Genomic DNA, 23,536 nt, shown 5'->3' on the forward strand with positions numbered 1-23,536 from the left:
TGTTTGCTAACACTTATTATAGGCCATAACATCAAGATCTATATGGAATTTCCGACCTGCCAGATGGGGTGCTTCATACTGCCTTCGGGTGTGATAGATGACAGGTCACAGTCTCACGACCTGGACACATTCCTTCATATTTGTCCGTTCTTTTCTGCAGGTGGACAGCGACAGGCCGGAGGAGACCCGGCTGATAGAGATTGATGAATCCCAGCGTAGTGAGCACACAGTCTTCATCACGCCTCCAGAGCTGCCTCCTCTGCCCGAGGGAGAGGAGCATCCACTATGCTACAGGTACAAACTGTACTTATGGAAGTACAGTTTCATTTCCAATGGAGGAATAGGTGTATACACTGTGAGCAAAATGAGCTTTGGCCTCATCATTATTTCTTATTTTTATTATTGCCAGCTCCAAGTTCCATAAAATGTTATGCTTGTTGGATTTAAGCATTCTCAGGTGATATGTTTGTGTAATGAGAGTGTGGGCAAGAGTGTTGAACACTTTGAATGAAGTTGTGCACTATTATTTGGCAACTTCTTTACCTCAGTCAAAATGGACCAAAAAAGGGACTTAACAGACAACAACAACAAAAAAATCTTTCAGAAGGACTCTTTAAATACCTAATCTGTTGAGGCTTGATCACTGAATATTAATACGTTTCGTTGCAAATGCTCAACAAGTTCGGGTGGAGAATAAAAGATGCAAAATAACTGGAAGAGACTTGAGAAGGATTAAACATGATGCTACCAGGAAGCCATTATCCTCTAGTACCACTGTACTCCAGAACTGCAATCTACCTGGAGTGTCCAGAATTACGAGATGTTCATTGCTCAAGGACATGACCGAGGTAAGGAAGGCTGAAACACGATCACCACTGAACAAGACACACAAGTTGGAAATGTCAAGATTGGGCAAAGAAGTATCTGAAGACACAGTTTTCAAAGGTTTTATGGACAGATGAAATAAGAGTGACTCTTGATGGACCAGATAGATGGGATCATGACTCGATCATGAATGGTTAAAGGGTACTATTTAGAGTCAAAGTGGAGGAGGTGCACTGGTTTGGGCTGCTATTATCAAGGATGAGCTAGTTGCACCATTGAAGATGAACTTAAAATAAACTCCCAAACCTACTGCCTAGAGGATACTTTCTTCAAGCAGTTGTACAGAAAAAAGTCAGCAGCATTCAAGAAGACTATGGTTTTCATGCAGGACAATGCACCATCATATGTACTCAAGTACTCCAGCGCTTGGCTACCCAGTAAAGGTCTCAAAGATGATAATAATGACACAACCCTCTTCCTTGTTGGCCCCTCTGAAGCTTAAGATTTACAGACAGGGAAGACAGTATACCTCTTTAAGCATTTGGCAGGTTGTGGCTGCTGCTGCACAAAAAATTGACAGATTATGGATGAAAGGCTGATGGCAGTCATCGTTATTCCACAGGCTGACTGCCTATGTTATCTTTGCTAATGAAATGTGTTATCTTTTCTATACAAAATGAAAATAAACAAGTAAGACAGGAATGTGTAACATTTCCTTTGTTAAACATTCCAGTTTTTGGTTTATTAACAATTTGCCTTGACTGAGAGGACTGGATTTGTTCCATAGTAAAATTAATCCTCAACTTGCCTAATAATTCAGCACATGGTGTAGATAGTATCTTATTCTAGTTTCATTCTGTGATGTCTGCATGTTTTTGTTCGCGTGACATTTTTGAATAACAAAGTGGAATGTTGTGCACGACTGACGAGTAATATTTGTTTTAAATTTGGAAAAACGTACAAATATGCTGCTGAGTACAATCCTCCTACTAGACGCCCTTCCTTGAGATGAACTGGAAATTCTCACAGCTAACAGCAGGGAAGCATCTGAATAATAGATTAAGTTTAAATTTGGTTAGTTCTTTCTCTTCAATAGCTGATTGAGGACCAGCAGGAGTTGAGCTGTCTTAGTGAAGACCAAGACTGAACTCTGCTGCTGGACCGTGTGGAGCTGAATATTTGTATTCTGCAGTTATACCTCATTCTGAATAATTTATGATTTTTTTCAGAATCACTTAAATTGTGCTGCCATCATAATCCATAATGACCAGCAGTTTTCCACATTTTTTATTATCTCTCTTTGTAGGCAATTACAAAAATGGTTTTATATTGATGTCACTCTAACCTTGGAAGCAACCATTCCCCACAGGGTGTTTATTTTCTTGCATAGCTGGTTGAGTCCTCATGAGATTAAATCAACAACTGTATCTGAAATTCACTTTAGGATTTGGAAACCCCCTTAGCCCCACAACAGTCTGCAAACCTGTCCAGCTTGTACCCCACTTCTTTCCGTGACAGCTGGGATAGGCTCCAGCCTGATGGATGGCAACCCACTTTATATGCATGTAAATAACGGTGTGCCCTCTTTCACTAATGTGTGAATGTGTGTTTTTCATTAGGTATGATGGTTTCCCAGTGTTGAGTTTAGATCTATTTGACCCCGTGGAGGGTCTGCGGACGCCCTCCTCCCGCCTCGCTGCCAGGCACAGCTGTCCCACCAGCCCTGCCCCCATGTTTAGACGCACCAAGCAGGTCAGCGCAACAGAAACATGTCTTTGTAACACTGCAATTTATGGGTTTATTTGGATTTTCATACTGATTTATTTATGCTTTTAAAAAAATACATGCTGCTTTACCTAAATGTCCAAACATGCTCCAAGAAACTCCAAAATTTTACAAGGCTGATAGCAAGTAAGACCATCAAAAAACATTTCCTTTTATGGAGTCAGTATTTAAAGTTGATACTTGAGCACACAGTACTGAACAGCTTCAAGCAATCCACACATTTAAAAAGGATGCAAGTAGAAGTTTTTGTCTTGTTGTAAAAGCTGCAAGGAAACTGATATGGTTCTCTGGGGTAATAGGAGAGACAGTAGCATAGGTAATTTTCATTTGCCATTATCTCCTGTGTGAATTCGACATGTCCCGGAGACCGAATTATGCATCATTTCTGCTTCTATTTTTCATCCACAGGAGATCAAATCAGCCCAGAAGATTGCTAAAAAGTACTCATCCATCCCTCAGCTGTGGTCTAAGTGCCTGCTGCGTCACTGCTACGGTCTGTGGTTCATCTGCCTGCCAGCATACGTGAAGGTGTGCCACTCCAAGGTGCGAGCGCTTCGCACAGCCTACGACGTCCTCAGGAAGATGCAGGCGAAGAAGCTACAGCCCCCTGATGAGGTACATCAGCTGCTGCCCCAAATTACCTGCTAACTGTTGATCATAGACTGTGTATGAAACATTGACAAAGCCTCCAGATCTAAAAAGTGAAGCCAGTACAGAAGTGCCGTAAACATGTATTTTCTCTAACTGCCAGGAAGGAAAGAAAAGTCAACACTTTTCTGATGAGTTTATAGATTCACTTGCTAGTTTTAGGTCATGTGGAATACAGCATGAAGTTAATTTTGTATGTGATGGTACTCATTAGTATAAAACAAGATACAATAAATCCTTGAATGCTCGATTGTGTGATTACAAAGTTGCCAGCCTCAGTTACACAGTCGTCCACTCCTCACTCATCACATCCAGTGGCAACAGTGGCAGCTTTTATTTACAGTCTTTTGATTCAAGATGTCCAAACATACTTGCACAGTCTGTTTTTCAGTCTGTAGTATTTCTGCCCAAACAATCCTTTATGCACATGCAGGTCTGCTACCGGGTGCTGATGCAGCTGTGTGGACAGTATGGGCAGCCTGTCCTGGCAGTGAGGGTCCTCTTTGAGATGAAGAAGGCTGGAGTCCACCCCAACGCCATAACGTATGGTTACTATAACAAGGTACAGTGTATGTTTCTGCTGATGATAATGAAGGTAGAACTTGTGTGAAATTAATCTACCAACAAACTTACACTTTGATGTTTTAAGTATTGATAGGCTATGACTCTCACTGATATCAACTGCTCTGCATTGTCTAACGGATCCACGTGAATGCTGGGACATGCAAACACTGTTGCTGTCCTCCTCCCTGCTCCCCTGAGCTTGGCATCTTTTTTGTTCGTACATGCTGATTTTACTGCAACTTTAACTAGTGCATGGACACACCAGTGACAGCCAATTGGCAATTTATAGAGTGACTGTCCAATAAGAGACTTGTTTTTTGTCAGCGGTGATGGATAAATGTGCAGACTGAGGCAGAGTAATAAAAGTCTGGAGAATTGGTTACTGTAGAAATCAATCAGGTTACCAGCCACATTATGAAAAAAAAAAGTATTTGTTTTAGTAAATGTCATATTTAATATGACTGAAGGAATGAATAAAAGCAAAGATTAAGATGCAGGGATGAAATGACCTCTGAATGACCTCTGAAGCCCCAAATTGAATGCAGTTTCTCAAATTTGATCTTCTGGATAAACATAGCTTAGGAATTTGGATGATATATAATAAGGCATACTGATTGCAACCTTGTTGATTGTTTATTCACGATTCACAAGCAGCTGCATGAATAATTGCTTTCAGATAATCACACTGCCGTGCTCATTGCACAGTCAGTAAAAATCATCTGTCTCTGGGTGGCACTCACAAAGCAGAGACACTTCATCGTAGCAATGGCTTCACAGACACTCAGGTTCGGATAAAAGAAAAAAATCGCTGACATTTGCAGCTTACCCCCAAGGTTGTGTGACACGGTGTGCGATCATCCCCAGGTGTCAGGATGAACCGCGTCCCTGTTATCCATGTAACCTGCCCCTGGTCTGCCGAACCAGGGAGCATAAAAGTAAATTGGCTGATGTGGGAGCAGACTGTCAAGAGGCAAGGTTGCAGTAAAGGTTACTAAGGGTAGTGTTTTGACACCTGAGAGGATCATATTTTCCCTTAGAAATAGATGGCCTGGAGGCAGGAGGTGGCAGAGTACTGCACAAGCTTTGTGTTCACAGTTACAGGTGGGTCTTCTTCCTCTTTTATGCTTGTTTAGGTGTTTGAAGTCCAAGTATGGGAATGAGAAATCTGCATAAGAATGCTTAAATATTAACTCTGCCCTTCATTCCCAATTAAATTCATGTAGTTGTTCCATATAAAAAAGTAAAAAAACAGCTGAACCCAAGCTGATCCATAGCTATAGAAAACTAAACTGAAAATAAAAAAAATAAATACATTTAATTTAAATAAATTAAATACTTGAAGTTGCCCAGGGCAGGGGAGCATGCAATGATCTGTGCCTGCGTCACATGTCAAAGAATCAATAAAAGATTTTCATTCAGCATAAACGTGACATTACAGGACACTGCATGATCAGTGAGAAGAGCTTTGACATCACAGCAGCAAACTGAACAGGTTTTAATGTTTGCAGAGTTTTGGCCTCGGTGGGTTAGACAAACCAAACCAACTGTTCTCTGTCATCAGTGCTCTTTCATATGGATCTGTCTTTGCACTACACGAGGCTGGACTGGGTTCATAGTCAGACTGTGATATCAGAGTAAGAAGTCAGTCAATCTCATTTAAAACTAAATCTCATTTATCTTTTAATTATGTAAAATGGGATATTGTTCTCAGCCAGTTCAACTGTCAGTATTTACCCTAATTTTGGTTTGATCTGTACATTCACATGTAAGCTTCGTATATCAGCTTCGTTCAGTTTTTAAGCAATGTTCACATTACCTTTACTTGTACAATGTTTTATAAAGTACTTTCACTAACCACTTCTGGACTACTTCCAGCTTATTTGACCTAATAATAACTTGCCTAATAATAATTAAAAATAACACATCAATCATATGTGAACTTTTCTGTTTTACTCATTTTCATTCATTTATTCATTTCTACTGCATGTAGTGCTGTTCTTTCCAGGTACCCCATAATTAAGTTTCTAGTGTGTCAAAAGTATCCCCTGGGGTTCCTTCACCCCTGCTTCAAAGTCAGTCACTCAACGGGGACTTTTCTGTGATCTGAAAATGAAAATAAATAAAGTTCTTTAAGTGAAGATTACTAGATTTCTCCTCAGTGGATAGTTCGTGCTGTCATGATTTCTCTGTCCATTAAATATGAAGCATCAGTCAGGAGAAAAAGAAAGTCATCTTGACATGAAAAGAACAGCTATCCTGGGGTGCCAAAGGCTAAAAATATCCACCTATCAACACCTTTAAATTACCCTGTTAACACTTTTTATGTATATAGTGTTTATTTACTCGTGGAGGGGGCAGTGTGAAAGTGACGCATTAGATTTGCCCAAAAGTTATGTGGCAGCCTATTTTATGATGATTATTGATTTCGCCACGAGTGTCATGAGTGTGCTGCTGATTAGTGAGTTTAATGTCTTTTCATGTCTGTGTCCTAACTATGAAAGTAGAACCAGCAGGTGATGAACTTTACTTAGCACACAGCTGCAGTGTTTTAGTTAATGAGTTCCAGAGGTGTTAGCAGAGGGATTTTCTTTTAGCCCTTGGCAGAAATGGGGTATCATTTCCACTTGCTCTTCTGTTTCTTTTAAACTAAGCCCAACTAAACGGTCTTCTGCGTGTAGCTTCACATTTACTGGAGCAATATGAGGGTCATATTCTTCCAACTGCCCTCAAAAAGCACAATTCACAAAATGTCAAGCTTTTTTTTTCATGTTGCTCAGGATATCATCATCGATGCCATTCAGTTCAGCCTAAAAAGTAGTTGAACGCAAAGTGTGGCTCTTCTTTAGCCCCCTCATCACTGCTGACAGCTTCTCAGTAGTGCGACCTTATTTCATGAAATCTTCTGAACCTGCATACAAAAAAAGCCGGTGATAAACCCAGTTCTGTTCGGCTGCATATCAATTTTCTTTATTATTATTATTATTTTTCCAGGGAGCTTTATTTCCCCCATCAGCCTGTTGAATGTGACTTGGCCACCAACAGCTGCAGTTCTGCTCTTCTGATCTTGAGTGTGACTGTAGATCTAATACCAGTGCAGTTAATGCCTTTGATGAAATATTCATTCAAGATGGGTTTATATGGAACAGGGATCAGTCCTGTTTCAGTTCAGTCACTTCAAAATATTCAGTCGAAATAAATTGAATCAAGTTGGATGCTACAAATCACACAATAATCAGACTTGTCACACTCAGTCGTTTATTTAGGAGAAGAACATGAAAATATTTTATTTTTGAATTAATTTGGCAGCAAACATTTTTCTTTTCATGATATGATAGGAGTCACTTTCTCCTCCTGCTATCATCCTATCCTCACACCCGTACTCATTTTCTTTGACCTGCTCCTTGCCCAGGCAGTACTGGAGAGCACATGGCCCTCCAGCACCAGAGGAGGATACTTCCTGTGGATGAAGCTAAGAAATGTCATACTGGGCGTGGCGCAGTTCAAACGGGCGCTACGACGACACGCAGGCCTCACCCAGAGCCCTCTGTCAGGTAACTGTGGTCAGTAGCAGTCTGCATTCCTGTGAAAAGAAATGTCCCCTTTTCTCTTACTAGTCTGTCATCTTTAATGAAGAGAGTCAGAGTCCTAGACCTGACACGTCCCCTGGTGATTTGCATTCAGTCTTGGAATAGTGTTACCCCATAAGATCTGGATGTAACTAATCAAATTTGGCAATAAAGCAGTAAGTGTAGCATTGCAGGCAGAGCAGATGACACACTAAGCATGCAGCCTGCAGCACAAGAGCCACGGACTGTCTCATTAGCGTTTTTTCCTGCTTAAATCTACTTACGATTTCAATGACAAACATAAACACACAACCAAACTCCAGGAAAAATGCACTGCTGATGTTGCTTTCCAGGCTTGATGGTTAATTAGTAGCTCAGGTGCAGTACATTAAAGAGGACTGCAACTAAAACTAATGATGTGTAATACTGACATGCCACTGCAATGAGCCGAGAAGAAAAGGAGCACTACTGATTTTTCTTCTCATAATAATAAAAACATCAGCAGTACATGCAAAACATCTGACTGTAAGTTCAGTTGGACCTTCTGTAAGCCCAAGCAAACTTCCCTTGCATTTTTCTATCAGACTCGCCCATCCATGAATGTCAAGCTCTGAAAACAAATTCTACCTGTCCACCATTCCTAAAATTAAATTTGCACCTACATTACAGTTGAAAGGTGAAACTCTAAAACACAGCTATCTCAGCATGCGATTGAACTCCCCTGCATGCCAGTGAACACCTGCACACTCACTGCATGCTAATCCCCGGCCTGCTAATCCCTGCTTTTTTAAGATACTCCCCGTTAGCAACTGGTGCATTGTGTTCTTCTCCACAGTTCAGTGCTGATTCAGTCTGAAAGAGCCAAAGGTTCCTGTGTGTTCACATTTAACAAGCTTTTCTATCATCCTTGCACAAGACAGACACAAGCCACAATTGCACTATATCTTATTTATAGTACACAACAAATTTCCATTAGATGTGCACTGTCAAACAACTCTTTAGGCTACGCTAATAGCTAATTAGAATGAATCAATTTTATGTGGAACAGCTGAGCCCGTCTTCCTTATAATTAACACAAAATTACTAGATATTATCCTGCTAATAAATTTACAGTTTAGGAAATTTGGGCAAATTGTATAACCCAAGTGAACTGTTACAACCACTGTTTTATATAAGTGGATTTTCTTCAAAGGGGCCGTGTCCGTAACTACTCACGTGCAGTTGCCGACCTCAAAAAAATTTCATGCGTTCAAGAATGAAAATGGGAATAGGACATGTCAGTGAATTGGCAGTTATATGCAATCTGTTTGTGAAAAAAACCTGTTGCCGTCTACATACAAAGAAATTAACATGAAGTACTTACATTCAGAGTTCAGCCAGAACCTCACAGATTTGAAAGAGAAATTCCTCTAGTTGCTGCAGGATGGCATTTTTATTGCAAAATGATCGAGTGATCAACAACCTTGCTTTTATATATGAAGCTAACCAGACTGCAACATGTTGGTAATCTGTCAGTTTTTACAAACTCAACGGCAGTTATTTGCAAAACTTTGCCAGTCTGCCTGAGACTGATTGCAGATTGTTTGGAGACAGGTTGCCTCCCACCAGGCAACCTGTGCAATCACCTTGCAATCATAAAGGGTCACCCTGATGTTGAGGGTCTTGCATGCTCAACCTCTGGGCACCCCGGTGGTTGCTGATACTACTTGGAATGAATCAATGAAAGAAACTCAGTGAAGCTCACCAGGCAGCCATGGATTTTTTTCTAGTCGTGAGGAAGTTGCCGTCCTTATGGCTCAGCCTAGTGTGACTGAGCCATAAGTTACACAGATCTTTCTAGTGATTATCCATCCACCATCAAATACATAGATACACTACTTCTCCTATTTTTGACAGAAAATCAATTAAAAAAATCTAATATAAATATACATAAAAACTTGCAGAGGCTCATTTTCATAAACCATGACTCCTGTGTTATCAGTGGCACGCTATGTTACCTGATGTGTTACATTTTATGTAATAAAAGGCAGATTGACAATGTTAGTGCAGTGCTGACTTCGTGCTGATCAAAGAAGCATTATGTATTCACGTCATCAGCTTTTGTTTTTAATCTAGTCCCAAAATGCTTTTCAAAAAAAGAATTTGCTTTGAACTAGGTAAGAGTTGCTTTTTTTGAGAAATGAAGACTTTTTCATGGAAGAGAAAAAGAACATTTCCTGAAACGTCATGGTCTGGCTCCTATGGGTACCATTCAGTGAGGCTGCCAATTGAGGACCTGTGTGGTGTCTGTCTGACAAACTAGAGACTCTGACATCATCTCACTCAGTTGTGCATCGAGGTCTTCTTTATTCTTCGGTCAGTCAGTTTGTGCTGTTCTGTGGAGGCCGCGGTGCTCGTGCTGTATGAAATCTGTTTACTACATCGACAAAACTTAATTTCTTTTAACAAAAATCCTGTAAACATTTTCAAAGGAAAAAGTCATTTGGCCATTTGAGAATATAAATGAACCCACAGAGGCAGATTTTTCCACACACTCATCTAGCTGTGCCAATACAGGGGTGATGGTTGCTCAAAATTGGCATCTGTACGCCTGCAAAGATACCCCAGTGTGATTTTAAGTAATCATTAATTTTCATTTAAAATATTTCTGAGTTAATTTTCATGAAATAAAAACACGTTTTTCTTTCCACCCCCAAAATAATGAATTTTCTATGCAATCCAAACTTTTCAGGTGTAACTGATGTAAAAAGAGGTAAAAATAGAGCGGCTGTGTCTTGTTGAGCTTAAACGCCACCAGCCTCCTTTAACGCTTTGTTGTTTTTGGGCAGATGGCAGTGACCTGGACGCTCTGAGTCACGGCAGCCTGGATAGCTCTGCCGACACTAACCTGGTCGAGCAGGGCCCCTACGCCGCCGACTCCGTCAAAGTAGACCCCACTGATGATAGATCTAGCACAGGTACACTTCAGATGGTTGCTGCGTGACTCCATCTTTCAATAGCATCCATCTTATTCAACATCTTTTTCTTTTCTTTTTGTCACCCTTTCATCCTCCCTCCTCATTCAATCCACTCACCGACTCACTTCCTCCTCATTTCCCTCTTCGATTTACACCTCCCTTCCTCCGCTTCCTGTTTTTCCTCCTATTAATCCTTTTGTGCATCCATGATCGCCGCCTGGTTTTTGCGGCTGTGGTTTCTGCTCTGCTCTGTCCCTAACCTGCCCTTCACTCTGGCCCTGCCTGTGTTGCCCTCGCATGCAGTCGGCTGTAGGGGCGGCAGCTTGGGCGCCAGGGCCCCGGTGGCGCACTCACACGGTGGGGGCTTTGAGCTCAGAAAAGCCACCCTCCACCCAGGTAAACCCTCTCTCTCTCAGTCAGCCTTGTCTGATTCTGGTTGCGTTTCTCTGTGTTATCTATCTTAGCTGCTCTGCAACATTTTTATTTTTGCTCGTCATTGTCACTGTTACGTGTTACTGTTTCTTGCTCTCCTCCCTGTGACTTCCTCTCCTCTTTCTTTCCTCCACTGTGTCATTGCTCCATCCAGCACATCAAAGTCCACTTCTCTTACCTTGCTCATTTTTCCCTCGAGTTTTACTCTCACTCTCACTACTGAGTGATTTGTCTTTGTCAATTATGGCAAGTAATTATCCAGAGGCGTATTCTTTTTGATTACGGAAATCATTTTAATCATGGAGATGGCACCTCAGCAGGAAGCATCGCCTCGTGTGCAGAAAGATTGAGAGTGAGCCACAGCTCACAGCACGGCAGGTGGGAGGGACCTCCGTGTGCAGCTAACTTGTTATTACTCTCCAGGATTTGGAGTTGTGTCACTCTCCGTCAGTTGCAAGTTGTTCTATACTGTATCACAGCTGAGCTGTGCAGCCTCATGGTTTATTTAGAGGTGATTGCCACAAAGGCTCGTGTGGAGGATGAAATAGGAGAACGAATCAATCAGCTTGTTGCCTGAGGACCCCGAAAATGTTTAGAGACAGATAGAAGTGTGAGCCTTGAGCTGTAGCAGTCAGAATCATTAGCAGCTATAAAAATGCAGTTTGTTTTTATATGGTAACTGTAGATCTCTGCGTGCCTCGAGGAGGATTCCTTTATCCAGTACAGCTTAGCTGCTTTTTCTGCCTTCTCCCAGCACTAACAATGTGCCAGGCAGAACTGAGAAGATAAAGAGAAACAAATGGCTCACTGGTTCATTCTCTTATAGATGTTTCATGTATCTCTCCTCCCACAGTGTAAAGCTACAGTAGATCAATGTTTATTGCTCCAGTAAGATTTTAATCCCATAGCGCAATGCAGTGTATAGTGTTGTTATCTAGGATACAGTATGAAAGTAAAGGGCTTGGATCTCAACTTTGTTCTTGAATTGTCCCTCTGCTTACACTTTCCGTGTGTGTGATGTGTATTTCTGTGACTTTGTGCTTTACTAGGTAGATAATTAGATATTCAGATAATTCACTGCCTGTGTTTGTCCTTGTCTTTTACCCAAGTTGTACTCTTTTTTTTTTTCTTTTGCCTTTTTTTTTAGGTGATCAGTCAGACTTGGGTTATAATTCCCTGTCAAAAGAGGAGGTGCGGAGAGGAGAACCCGCTGGCCAGGACTCTGCCCCTGACAAAGACGACAAGAAGGAGAGTGACTGCAGCTCCTGTCAGTATTCTGTCTGATCTGATGTCACCTGATATTCCTTTGCCTTTAACTGGGGAAAAAAAAACCCTAACTTGGCAGCATTGTAGCCACATGGGATTTCCCTTTCCTCTGCCTTGATCTTTCTGTCTCCTCTAGAGATGATTCATTCCTTTTGGTTTCTCATGAACATCAAAGCTTTCAGTTGTTTGTTGTCCTGCAGTTAATTTTTTTTTTTTAAGAATGTTGGTGTGTTTCGTGCTGTGTGCATAAATTGTCATTGTTTTTCGTGTTTGTAGTGTCAGAGACAGAAAGTGCCAAGGGAAGCAAAGATTGCCTCCCTCAGCTTGACTTGGAGATGAGTTCTTCCTTCAGACCCCGTGGCATTGTTCGCAGCAGCTGTCCATTTGATGACTCAGCCTGTAAACCCAAGAGCTCCGCCAGTGCAGGTAGTTGCAAACTTTAGAGGTTAATAGATTTTCTAATGTGGTACCTTAACTGTCTCTCTCTGCTGTAATTCACATTTCAAGGTTTTCTTTTTGGGATTTCCTCAGCATGAACATAGGAGTGCCTTGGACAGTTTACCCATACTCATACTTTTATTTTGAGACAAACAGTTGAAATTATTTAGCTGTTTCAGTTCACAGCTTTATTTTTTGGGTGTTCCTTGTTGAAAGGCTCCTCTGTAGCTATAGTTGGTGTCTTTCCTCATGTGCACAGGCTGGACTGAGGTCATGATCTTTTCTCTAACATTGAAAATTAACAGGTCAAGTGATCTCACCTCCTTTGCTCACTCGCGCCATCTTCTGATACAAATGCAAATGCAGCTTTTATTATTTGCCATTTTTCTCTTTCTCTTTCTCCCTGTCTGCCAGACCACGTTGCAGGTCTCCTCTTCACTACCTCCCTGGATGAGATTGGTGAGATTCAGACAAACAGTTTGCTCCGGAGACATAAGAGCGCTCTGGAGGAGGTGATGGGCAGCGCCAGCAGTGGCTCAGCGCTTGACTGGCAGGGCGTAAAGAGCCGTCGGCTGAGTGGTGACACTGTGGGCAGCAGTGGGAGTGGCACCACTGTCCTGGGCCTGGGCATGAGCCAGGGTGAAACTGATCCAGATAAAATCACAGGACACCTGGGCGCAGATGCTAAAATCCTCGCTGGTGCCAACTTCACTAAGACTAGGAGGCCTCATTCTCTGGCTCTGGGTGGGCTCAAGGGGGTGGCTGCTAAGTCACACGCTGCCAGGAGTAGTGATCACAGGGAAGTGGATGAGGAGGCGGAGCGGCAGGACTCCAGCGATGAGGACAGGAACACTACAGAGGCCATTTTTGATCTAGAGGATTTGGATTTCGAAAAGCCCTCTAAGGGGGCAAAACCTTATAAAAAACCTGTTGAACGCAGCGCCAGCTATGGTGGTGTGAGCACCATGACAAACAGAGGCACTGTGAAGCGCACAGGTATTGAAACAGGCTACGACCCTCTCTCCCTCCTGGCAGCAGAGTCTGATCAGCAAAATGAGGAACGGTACACGGAGGGGGACCAGGCCAGCACTCCTAGTGCCCGGAGGCACCTGGCCAGGGAGATTGAGCTCTACATGAACCACATGGGCAGCCCGCTGAGCAGCCGCATGCCCAGTCTGGACCTTCAGGACCCAGCCAGCCCCGTCCTCCTCCACCATTCCTCACTCTCTGCTTCCTCCCGCAGAGCCAGCCTCCCCCACAGCTCCCCCCTCAGGACTGCAGGAGTCCCTCGCTCCCGCACCTTCCAGCCGCCGTCGCCCTCTCAGCCCATCTCGCGCCAACGGCTGTGGTCTTCACCTCCATCTCGAAGCTCTAGCACCACCCCCAGCCCGAGTCCTCGACCCAGCCCCTACAGAGAGAGGGCGGACAGGATGAGCCTGACATCACCTTCGCTCTCCTCCTCCTCTTTTGCTTTAGATACGCTTCTGACGCCAACACTGGATGTGTTCAAGACCAGCGTGTTCTCTGCTGGGAAGGAAGTAGCAGAGAAAGCGAGCCGCTGGTACACGCGCCTTGCCACATACACAACACCCACCAAGGTACAGAGTCCTGCTCTCTCTTTTCATTTAAAAAATAAACATGGTGTGCTGACCACATACAAAATAGGTTTGATTTAGTTTGATTTTGATATTTTAGAGAAAATTCACAGGAACCTCAAGATTTCTCAAAATCGTCTGGCCGATGCTGCCATTTTTGTGGTGCACCATCTTGCTGGAAAAACTCAGGGAACGTGCCAGCTTCAGTGCACAAAGAGGGAAACACATCATCATATAGCAATTTCAAATATCCAGTGGCCTTGAGGTTTCCATTGATGAAGAATGGACCCACTATCGTTGTACCCCATATACCACACCAAACCATCACTTTTGTTGTTCCAACAGTCTAGGAGGGATCTATCCAATGTGGGTGTGTCAGACCAATAGCGGTGGTTTTGTTTGTTAACTTCACCATTCACATAAAAGTTTGCCTCATCACTGAACAAAATCTTCTGCGTGAACTGAGGGTCCTGTTCCAATTTTTGTTTTGCCCATTCTGCAAATTCTGTGCGCCGATCTGGGTCATCCTCGTTGAGATGCTGCAGTAGCTGGAGTTTGTAAGGGTGCCATTTGTGAGTAGCTAATATCCGCCGAAGGGATGTTCGACTAATGCCACTCTCCAGTGACATGCGGCGAGTGCTACGCTGTGGGCTCTTGCTGAATGAAGCTAGGACAGCCACTGATGTTTCTTCATTAGTGACAGTTTTCTTGCGTCCACATTTTGGCAAATCCAACACTGAACCAGTTTCACGAAACTTAGCAAGCAGTTTGCTAACTGTAGCATGAGAGATGGGTGGTCTCGTAGGGTGTCTTGCATTGAAATCTGCTGCAATGACCCAGTTACTGCGTTCACCAGATATCAACACAATTTCTATCCGCTCCTCACGTGTTAACCTCTTCGACATGTATCGAAGATGGCCAACTTCTAAATGGCCACCATGGTCACCACCCACCATGGTCACCACCCATCTTGAGGAGTTTGCCCCCCTCACATATACTAATGTGCCACAAACAGGACTTTAATATCACCAACCATTCCCATTTTATTACGGTGTATCCATATAAATGGCCCACCCTGTATATTAACTATTGTATATCTCAGCATATGAATGAGACCAAAGTCTGTGTGCTGCTGCCATCTTGTGGCCGTCCAGCAGGATTCTGTGAAATCCTGCATTAGTAAACTACAGTATATTGGTCATTGTGGTCTGCTCTTTATTATAAAGTTTCCAAAACTATTGAGAAGAAACACCAGAAACAAAAATCTCTCCCAAAGACAGCACATATTCTTCTCCTGCCATGTGCAAACTGTGTGACATAAACCCCATGTGAGTGTTCCTTTTGTGAGACATTTCAGAAATGTGTGGACTCATTGGAGTTTTTGTGACTTCGACATCATCCGTGTGAATTTTTCCCCCTGAAAACCCTAAATAAATTGCACAATTTGTTTAGGTTTAATTTAGTAGCACAGTTTGTTGTTTTTTTGTTTTCTTTCATATAAGCAACTAAATATTGTACCTGTAGATTTGAGTGATTCATGCTGTGGTTTTGTTTTGTTTGTATTTTTACATTGATCTTCTTGGAGGCAGTCAGAGTTACTAATAAGTCATTTAAAATAATCTGCAGTTGCTGTGAAAGTTTGAAGTTAGACTCTGATGACAAAAAGTGAAATGATCTGCTCTCCTCATCCAGGACAGTCAGAGTGACCATTTGAGCGTGTCCTCCCTCTGTGCGGGAGATCCAGACTGCTCCTCACTGTTAGATGACGAAGACTCTGGAGACACAGAGCACTCAATGGTCTTTCCATTGAGGAATGGCCCTGTTGGCCCTCCAGGACCTCGCAGGAGTCCCAGACGCAGCCCCCTCCGCAGCCATCTGGACAGTCCCACTGCAGGATCGAGCCACAGAAGACCCACATCTCTGCTCCCTGGTCAGCACAAGATTCACTTAAATGAATGTTCTTTTTCCTTTTTTTAAAATTGTGCATTTTTTGCTTTTTATTTTTCAATTTCTTTCTGTTTTGTGCTGCTTTGTTTTCTTTCTTTAATATCATTCTCATGTGCGTTGTGTTGGACTCATAAAGCACTCTGTGTTTATGTGAAAAGCAGTGTATAAATAAATAAATATTTGATTCTAGGCAACGGGTTTCTACTTATCAACCAAGAAACGTAATCACTGTATTTTCCTCATTAGTCTAAGTCAAATGAAAAAAGAAAGCTTTAGAATTTGATTACCTACAGTATGCTTCAGACCTGCTTTCAGTAGTCTGGCCTGTTCTTTATGGCAAACATTAACACACCAAGATAGAAAATGACAAGTAGTCTGATAAGAATAAAGAATAAATTCAAATAAATATAATTGGCCCCCTCACATATTCTGACAGTTTGTTCATCCTGATGCAGGACTGCCTGGCTTCTCTCTGCTAGACAAGTCGGACCTCAGCTCTTCACGGTACACCAGCAACACTAGCATCTTCAACAACTACGCCATGGAGGTAAAACTGCAAGATATAAAAATTCAAAACTAATCTTCCACAGAAGCTAAACGTGTCTCTGCGTCTCTGTGTCCTCTTCCTCCAGCTGCTGATCTCCAGCTGTTCTCGCTGTAAGACCTGCGACTGCCTAGTGTATGATGAGGAGATCATGGCCGGCTGGACAGCAGATGACTCCAACCTGAACACCACCTGCCCCTTCTGTGGAAACCCCTTCCTGCCGTTCCTCAACGTGGAGATCAGGGACATGCGAGGACCTGGCAGGTAGGCAAATGCTCAAGTGCTGTATGTATGTATGCTGTTTTTATGTGTTTATTGTTGACTTGGATCACATATGGAATGTTTTTATTGCATATTGTCAAAAAAAAAGAAATAAATAAACTTCAACTTCAATTCTTCTCCCCTTCATCTTTTTCCCCTCCGCCCATATTGATTAACTGCCGGAATTATGTAAAGTTACTTTTAAAATAATCTAAGGCTTGCTTCGTTTCAAATAAAGTTCAAGCAAAAGTTAGAGTTGAGACACAAACATTCTTAGTCATTAATTATTACGCATTTATCACACTGAAACTAAGGTGACCTTCATCAGAACTTTATGGATGTTGTGTTAGCCTAGCTTTAGCATAAGCACATCCAAGTGGAGATATGACTAAATTAATTAGACGACACCAAAATATTGTAAGTGGGCTCCAGACTTGAGTCCTTTTGGTCTCAAAAGCAAAGAACCCTACAGGGTTAATTGATTTTTACTGTTACTTAATGTTCTCCTCAGTATAGATAACGCTGCTTCAGGTAAGTAAGAAGAATACAGACAAGCACAAAACTTTTATTGTGATTAGGTTCTACTTAAAGTTCTACTACTTGAGAAATGTCTTGTTAAGTACTGATTAAGTAATGTTTTTTTTCCTTTTTCTCTCCTCTCTGCAGGCTCTTCCTGAAAGGCAGCCCATCAGTAGATGAGGCGATGACCTCGTCATATTCTGCCTCCACAGGGTTGGACACAGGGACGTCCACCTTGTCTACGCCCTGTCCCACGACAGCTGTCTCCCCTCCGTCCCCTATGATTGCTATGCAGGAGTGCTCAGCAAGGTATGCACTCATACTCAGTGTTAAACTACATTCTTACATTTACATTTGTTTACATGCTCTTGTCAAAATCAAAATGTTTGCTAGTTTTCTTTTGGACAATTTAAGAAATTCTTTAATCGGAAGTAAGTGTGGACAATAGTGACAAATGAAACCCTCTGACTGAAACTGGAGCATGTACAGTAAAAAGAACACAATTACCGACTGACAGAGATTCAAGTAAACAAAACATTTGTTGTATAATGAAAAGCTTGAGGCTACATTAGCTGCTGCTAACATACCACACCTGAATGTAGTGGAGCTTTTAGCTACTTAAGTAATAAATATTTCCCTCCGGAAGTAATACACCAGAACAGAGCTAAAAGCTAAGTGGTTTATGTTTACACCACAAACGTGGCCAGAAAGCAAGTTATTGGAGTGTGATTGAGTTGCATTGTGGGTAATGGTGCTAGGTTCTGACGGTAAAACAGACAACATTTGTTGCTGCTCATCATTGTGCATCATGCATGTTTTGTGACCAAATGTAGCAACTCACATAATTTGTCAAAAGAAACTGTGACGCGACTTGTTCTCATATATTTTTGCTCATTTCTGATTTAAATTTAGTATCAAAACATGTTAGTGAGATAAAAAATCATACCATTTTTTTTAAATGTTTCAGAATATTTGTTAACAAGCAATGCATGAAAACATGAAAAGATGGTGTTTTGTCTAAAATATGTTGAGACACCTTCAGATTAAAAGGACTTCTTTTTGTTCTGTTTGTTTGTTGTCTGTGCTTTCTTATCTTTTACCTCATGTCTTGTACAACTGTTACAATGTTATTATGGCCTGAGATCTCAAATACAGTGCGATGATCATCATCATCATTAAAAATTTTGTTCTTCCTGTAGTTTAGTTTCAGATGTGCTGTATGATTTTATTTTTTTTATTTATTTATGGACCTCTGCTCATCTTCATGCAGCTTGTCTGGTTACACAATGCTTTTGAACTGAAAAGCTACTGTAGCTGCATCCACACACTCCACATAGGCATTGTAAAAGAGCAGTGAATCTGCACCACCTGTCCGAACAAAGCTCAGTGTGTGTGTGCATGTGTGTGTGTGTGTTTGCCGCTGCAATTTTGTGAGGTATTTGGGGGGAAACTCGAGATTATGAAATGTGTGAGCAATAGGGATGAACAGAAACAGATATATCGCTAAATACTTGACATAGAGCAAGCAAACAGATGTGTATTTACCACAATTTTGGCATTAATTGCTTTTGAATTGTGTTCCCCGATCTGCATCCAAGTGTAGACAAGTACAAGTTGAATAAATTAATACCATGAAAATTTTTCAGGTCTTTATTAAACACAGCTCAGTACACAGTGGGCAAATAATTGAACATGTGAAAACATCCTTTACCTGCAGGATGAGAAGGAATTTTGAACTATTGCTCTTGTTTCAGTTTATCAGTCAGGTGATGCAACAGGATTTCAAGTTGGTTAAAGTTATTATTCACACTTGGCCATTTAAAACCTGAATTTTCTTTTCCAGCCACTCTGGTTTTCATTCCTGCTGTGCTTTGAGTCATTGTTTGCTTCAGGTTGCTGCCCTGACACTCTCCTGTAAAATATGCAGTTTGTAATTCGAAGGCAGAGTGAAATTTCTTAATGTGATCTAAAGAAATCAGTGTTGCTGTTTATAGAAAAGTAACACTATACTTAATCATTGACCCTATGTTCAAATAGTCAGTATTGTCTATGGGGAAAAGGGCCAAATTGTCTTTGCTGTATCTTTGCAGGTCTCGGTCAACCAGGGATCAAGGCATCAATATACCCGTAGAACGCCGGCAGGGGGCGCTATCCTCTGGAGCTCCTATAGTCCGCAGTGTCAGCGCATTTGGTCCTCTGGATGAAACGACCCGACACAACTGCTGTTTGCCAACATCAGGCAGTCTGCCCAGTTGTCTGAACGAAGCCACGGTAAGGCTGGACTGGTGTGTGTACGGCATGTCTTGAATCCGTGAATTTAAGTGTTCATGTTCGTACCTCTAGTAGTTTACTCTGGGAACAAAATACACAATGAAAGGAGAGACAGAGGCTTTAAAACGTCCAGTTCTGAAAACAATGCAAACCAAAACAAAAACCTGTTGCTGCATATTCCTTTGTGTTGGATAACTTCAAACCTGTCTTCATTAGTGTTTAACCATAACAATGTTAATCACTCACATCTCCTGCATATATGAATAAGTCATTTGTCATCCATCGATCCATCCATTCATTTTCGTCTGCTTATCTGGGGCTGGGTCGCAGCCCACACAGAGGCATTCCCAGGCCAGGTCCAAACCATCTCAGCTGGCTCCTTTCGATGAGGAGTAGTGGCCCTAGAGTACAAGCTGGCTGTGAACCTAAGCAGTTCTCTTTTTGTGACACTCAGGACCCACTGAGTATGGAGTGGCGGCTTCACAACCCCGAGCCTGTGACGGTTCCCTACCTGAGCCCGCTGGTGCTGTGGAAGGAGCTGGAGAGTCTGCTGGAGAACGAGGGCGACTCAGTGATCACAGAGGCTGACATGGTGGACCATCACCCCATCATCTACTGGAACCTGGTCTGGTACTTCAGACGGCTGGACCTGCCCAGCAACCTGCCAGGTCTCATCCTCACCTCTGAGCATTGCAACAGAGACTCCCAGGTCGGACATGCACACACACACACACACACACACACACACACACACAAAAGATCCAATGCCTTGTGATAATGGAATATTTTTTTGTTTCACAGCATTTTGCAGCATTGGCACGTCTGACTCACACTGTTTGTTCTCAGATCCCTCGCCACTGGATGTCTGAGGACAGTAAACACGTGTTGATCCAGATCCTGTGGGACAACCTCAAGCTGCACCAGGACCCCATCCAGCCTTTGTACATCCTCTGGAACACATACAGTGAGTTGCACTGCTTGGACATGTTTTCTAGTTCCTCAGATAGTGGGGAAATTTGCTCAGGTCCTGTAACCATCTGTCCAAAATGAAAATACAAAAAAGAAGAGAATATTGTAAAACCTGCGTATAGATAGAGCTTCTTTCAGCAGCTCTGAACCAAAAACAGAGAGAGATTTTTTTGTGTGTGTTAGGTAAGTTAATTTACCTTTTTTATGAATTCAATAAAAACCCTTTTAACACCCTGTGTGTTAGGGTGAGTATATGCCTGCATATATGCATAAAACATATCTATACATAAGCTTCGCCAAACTTAGTTTTAATGTTAGTACAGATGTTCAACAATGTTAAATAATAACTGTATATATATTCTAGAAGCAGTTTGATCAGAAAGCCTTGTGTGTATATATGCTGAACAATAATATTGTTTTTAAAGGTGAGATATAAAACATGTTGGAAACCACTCATCTATAATATTAGTAAGTGCATTTCCATCCGCCTAATTTTGTCCATATTTTAACAAAAAAGTGGGAAACAAAAGAAAATCCAAACATGGGCTCGCCTCAAACTTTTTTAATTTCAGTTACAAACTGAATATATTCTGCTGTGTTTTAATAATTTCAGTAAATTTGAATTCTGGGCTAAACTTGAATGAAAGCCTGACTGGTGACAATCAAAAGACAAGAAAATGTAATTGTTATTTGTTCTCCCAAAGATCCATCACAATTAAACACCCCTAAATCCACACTAGGTAGCAAAGTTAGGAGGGAAGTATATTTTTTATCAGTCTTCATACAATGGGCACACAAAGGACGGGGCTGCTGCTGTCAGTTGGACAACTGCTTTAGAGGGATTTTAAAACAGCCACTTGACCATGGGACCAATCAGCAGCTGCCAGCTCTCCAATCAGGAATGACCTGCAGAGACTCTAAAGACACAGAACACACAGAACAAAATCCAGCCACCGTGATCCAAATTATGGCCAGGGCCGTAACACAGGGTTCTAAGTGGCATGAAATAAAACATAACAAGATTATTAATGAAATGTGTGGCTGAAAAATTACAGAAGCTTTCACTAAAGATGCTTTGTACAGTATGCTTAAAAATGCTTAAAAATAAGTAATCCAGTTTGTCCTTACTAACAGATAAAGGATGGAAATGCTCATTGATTACTATTTTGTTTTTCAGCATTTCTCAGGATTGAAACTTGTTATGTTCCAAGTGTTGCAATCACAAGAGTGAGTTAAACTAAAGAAAACATATTCAGGATTAAAGTGAGAATTAGAACTTCAAAAAAAAAAAAAAACCCGGTCATTTAAATGAGTGTGAAGTTGCAGGTTTTTGTTTTTTTTTTCTTTCTTTTTTTTAGTCCTGAGAACAGCTGCACAGCAGCTGGATTTGTGAGGGCGAATACCAAAGCCTGATGCTAACATGTCTGCAGTAACTGACTGTTTAACGGAGGAGGAGGCGCAGTGGCCGATCTGTGTGCTAACAGGCTGTGTCTGCTTTCTGTCTTGCAGGACTTAATTGTACTCTGTTGTTAGAGAGTGAGTGTTCACCTCTTCTGCAGACGGCCTCAGATGAGTCCTGTTGTTTGTGTGCTGTCCTCTGCTCTGGCTGTTTCCCTCTGTTCTGTGTCCTTTGCTTGTTGCACTGCAGTGTTGTCTGTGGAAAGTCAGCGACTGGTTTCACAGTGTTGGAATGAAAGTGTTTGTGCAGTGTAAAATCTTACTGAGACTTTGACTCTGAGGTGGTTTTGACATGTTTGCCTCAAATACAGCCCTGCTCTGTATTTGAACGTGGGTTTGCATCTGTGGTGACTGTCCGCTGTGTTTGTCCACTTGTAATGAGGACATTCAGCAACGTGTGGTGCTTAAAGGGCTGGGTACTGAACACCGACCGCTGCCACTCCTGAATACTGTTACTGTTTGTAGTTTAACAGGCAATCTGTGTAAAGTTTGACATTCTTATTTATTAGAAGTTAGCTTCTAAATATATTGCAACTTTAAACCTTCAGAAATAGTTTTATATAAATCATACTATGTTATATGTCCTAACAGGAAGTTAGTACAGAGCTTCAGGTTGCAGTACTGGTGGATCTTTAAACTGTAAATATAGACATGACTTTTTTATGGCCCTAGTATCCTAGGGAATGAGTATGTTATGTAACTTCTAACAATTTCATAAACAAAAATATTGTTTATGCTAATACTTGTTTGAGTAATAGTAGTATTTTTTTGTGCATGCATGAAAATATCTAATAATATGTATTTATCCCTGAGGGTATCTGCCCATCTTACAACATTACTATATCCTGTACTATATCAATAGTAATTAAATACTTATATGAAACTAAAGGCAAAATATGAATGTAATATTTGTTCCTGGATATGTGTACATATATTATAAAACTTTATCTTTTTATATTAAAAAATTAAGTGGTATGTAGGTAGGAGCAGTAATGATGCAGTTCTGTGCTGAGAATAAATGAGAAATATCAGTGAACAATTGTATTGCATGTAATGTAATCTTATGGTAACTGTTTGAAGTATATTTCGGGGGCTGTTTTCAGTTTTATTCATGCAGCACAGCGGAGGCACAAATATGAGACTAGAGAGCAGAATAGGGGAGACGTGCACGTGTGCAGTCAGGGCTGTGCTGTAAGGACATTTTTACCACATGTTTGTACTCTCACAACACAGTCAGTGGGCCATGCTGTTATAATAAGCTAATTATAATATAATGTATAATATATAATTTTAATTATAATTTAATTTGAACTTACCTGAAGAGAGAAAGAAGATAACTACACTGGTCAAGTATAAAGCAACAAATGCAACAATCCTTCATGACAGGATGTTGAGTAGTTTTCCAGCAGTTTCTGAAGTGAATTAGTTAAGCTTTAAGGGGAAACTGTACTGTTTGGCAGAACAGATTGTAATGACTGTAATTACAAGGAA

General features: G+C 41.5%; 1 protein-coding gene across 4 annotated transcripts in view; it reads left to right on the top strand.

Annotated features, from left to right (window-relative positions):
- The window catches only part of LOC116313494 (C-myc promoter-binding protein-like), a 182,559-nt gene that overhangs the window by 119,058 nt on the left and 39,965 nt on the right, over window positions 1-23,536 (top strand). For 3 of the 4 annotated variants that reach the window (XM_039602313.1, XM_039602363.1, XM_039602445.1), the window contains 16 exons: window positions 161-294; window positions 2,445-2,577; window positions 3,019-3,225; window positions 3,692-3,820; window positions 7,232-7,373; window positions 10,217-10,345; window positions 11,925-12,044; window positions 12,320-12,469; window positions 12,896-14,079; window positions 15,769-16,006; window positions 16,479-16,570; window positions 16,656-16,831; window positions 17,495-17,656; window positions 19,438-19,618; window positions 20,073-20,327; window positions 20,465-20,582. In XM_039602313.1, the coding sequence (XP_039458247.1) occupies window positions 161-294; window positions 2,445-2,577; window positions 3,019-3,225; window positions 3,692-3,820; window positions 7,232-7,373; window positions 10,217-10,345; window positions 11,925-12,044; window positions 12,320-12,469; window positions 12,896-14,079; window positions 15,769-16,006; window positions 16,479-16,570; window positions 16,656-16,831; window positions 17,495-17,656; window positions 19,438-19,618; window positions 20,073-20,327; window positions 20,465-20,582 (3,550 nt within the window). Of the gene's footprint in view, window positions 1-160; window positions 295-2,444; window positions 2,578-3,018; window positions 3,226-3,691; window positions 3,821-7,231; window positions 7,374-10,216; window positions 10,346-11,924; window positions 12,045-12,319; window positions 12,470-12,895; window positions 14,080-15,768; window positions 16,007-16,478; window positions 16,571-16,655; window positions 16,832-17,494; window positions 17,657-19,437; window positions 19,619-20,072; window positions 20,328-20,464; window positions 20,583-22,096; window positions 22,984-23,536 lie in introns of those variants that run through there. The other variant, XM_039602407.1, reaches the window with a different exon arrangement.

This window comes from Oreochromis aureus, linkage group 1 (genome assembly GCF_013358895.1).
Source record: "Oreochromis aureus strain Israel breed Guangdong linkage group 1, ZZ_aureus, whole genome shotgun sequence".
Lineage (NCBI taxonomy): Eukaryota > Metazoa > Chordata > Actinopteri > Cichliformes > Cichlidae > Oreochromis > Oreochromis aureus.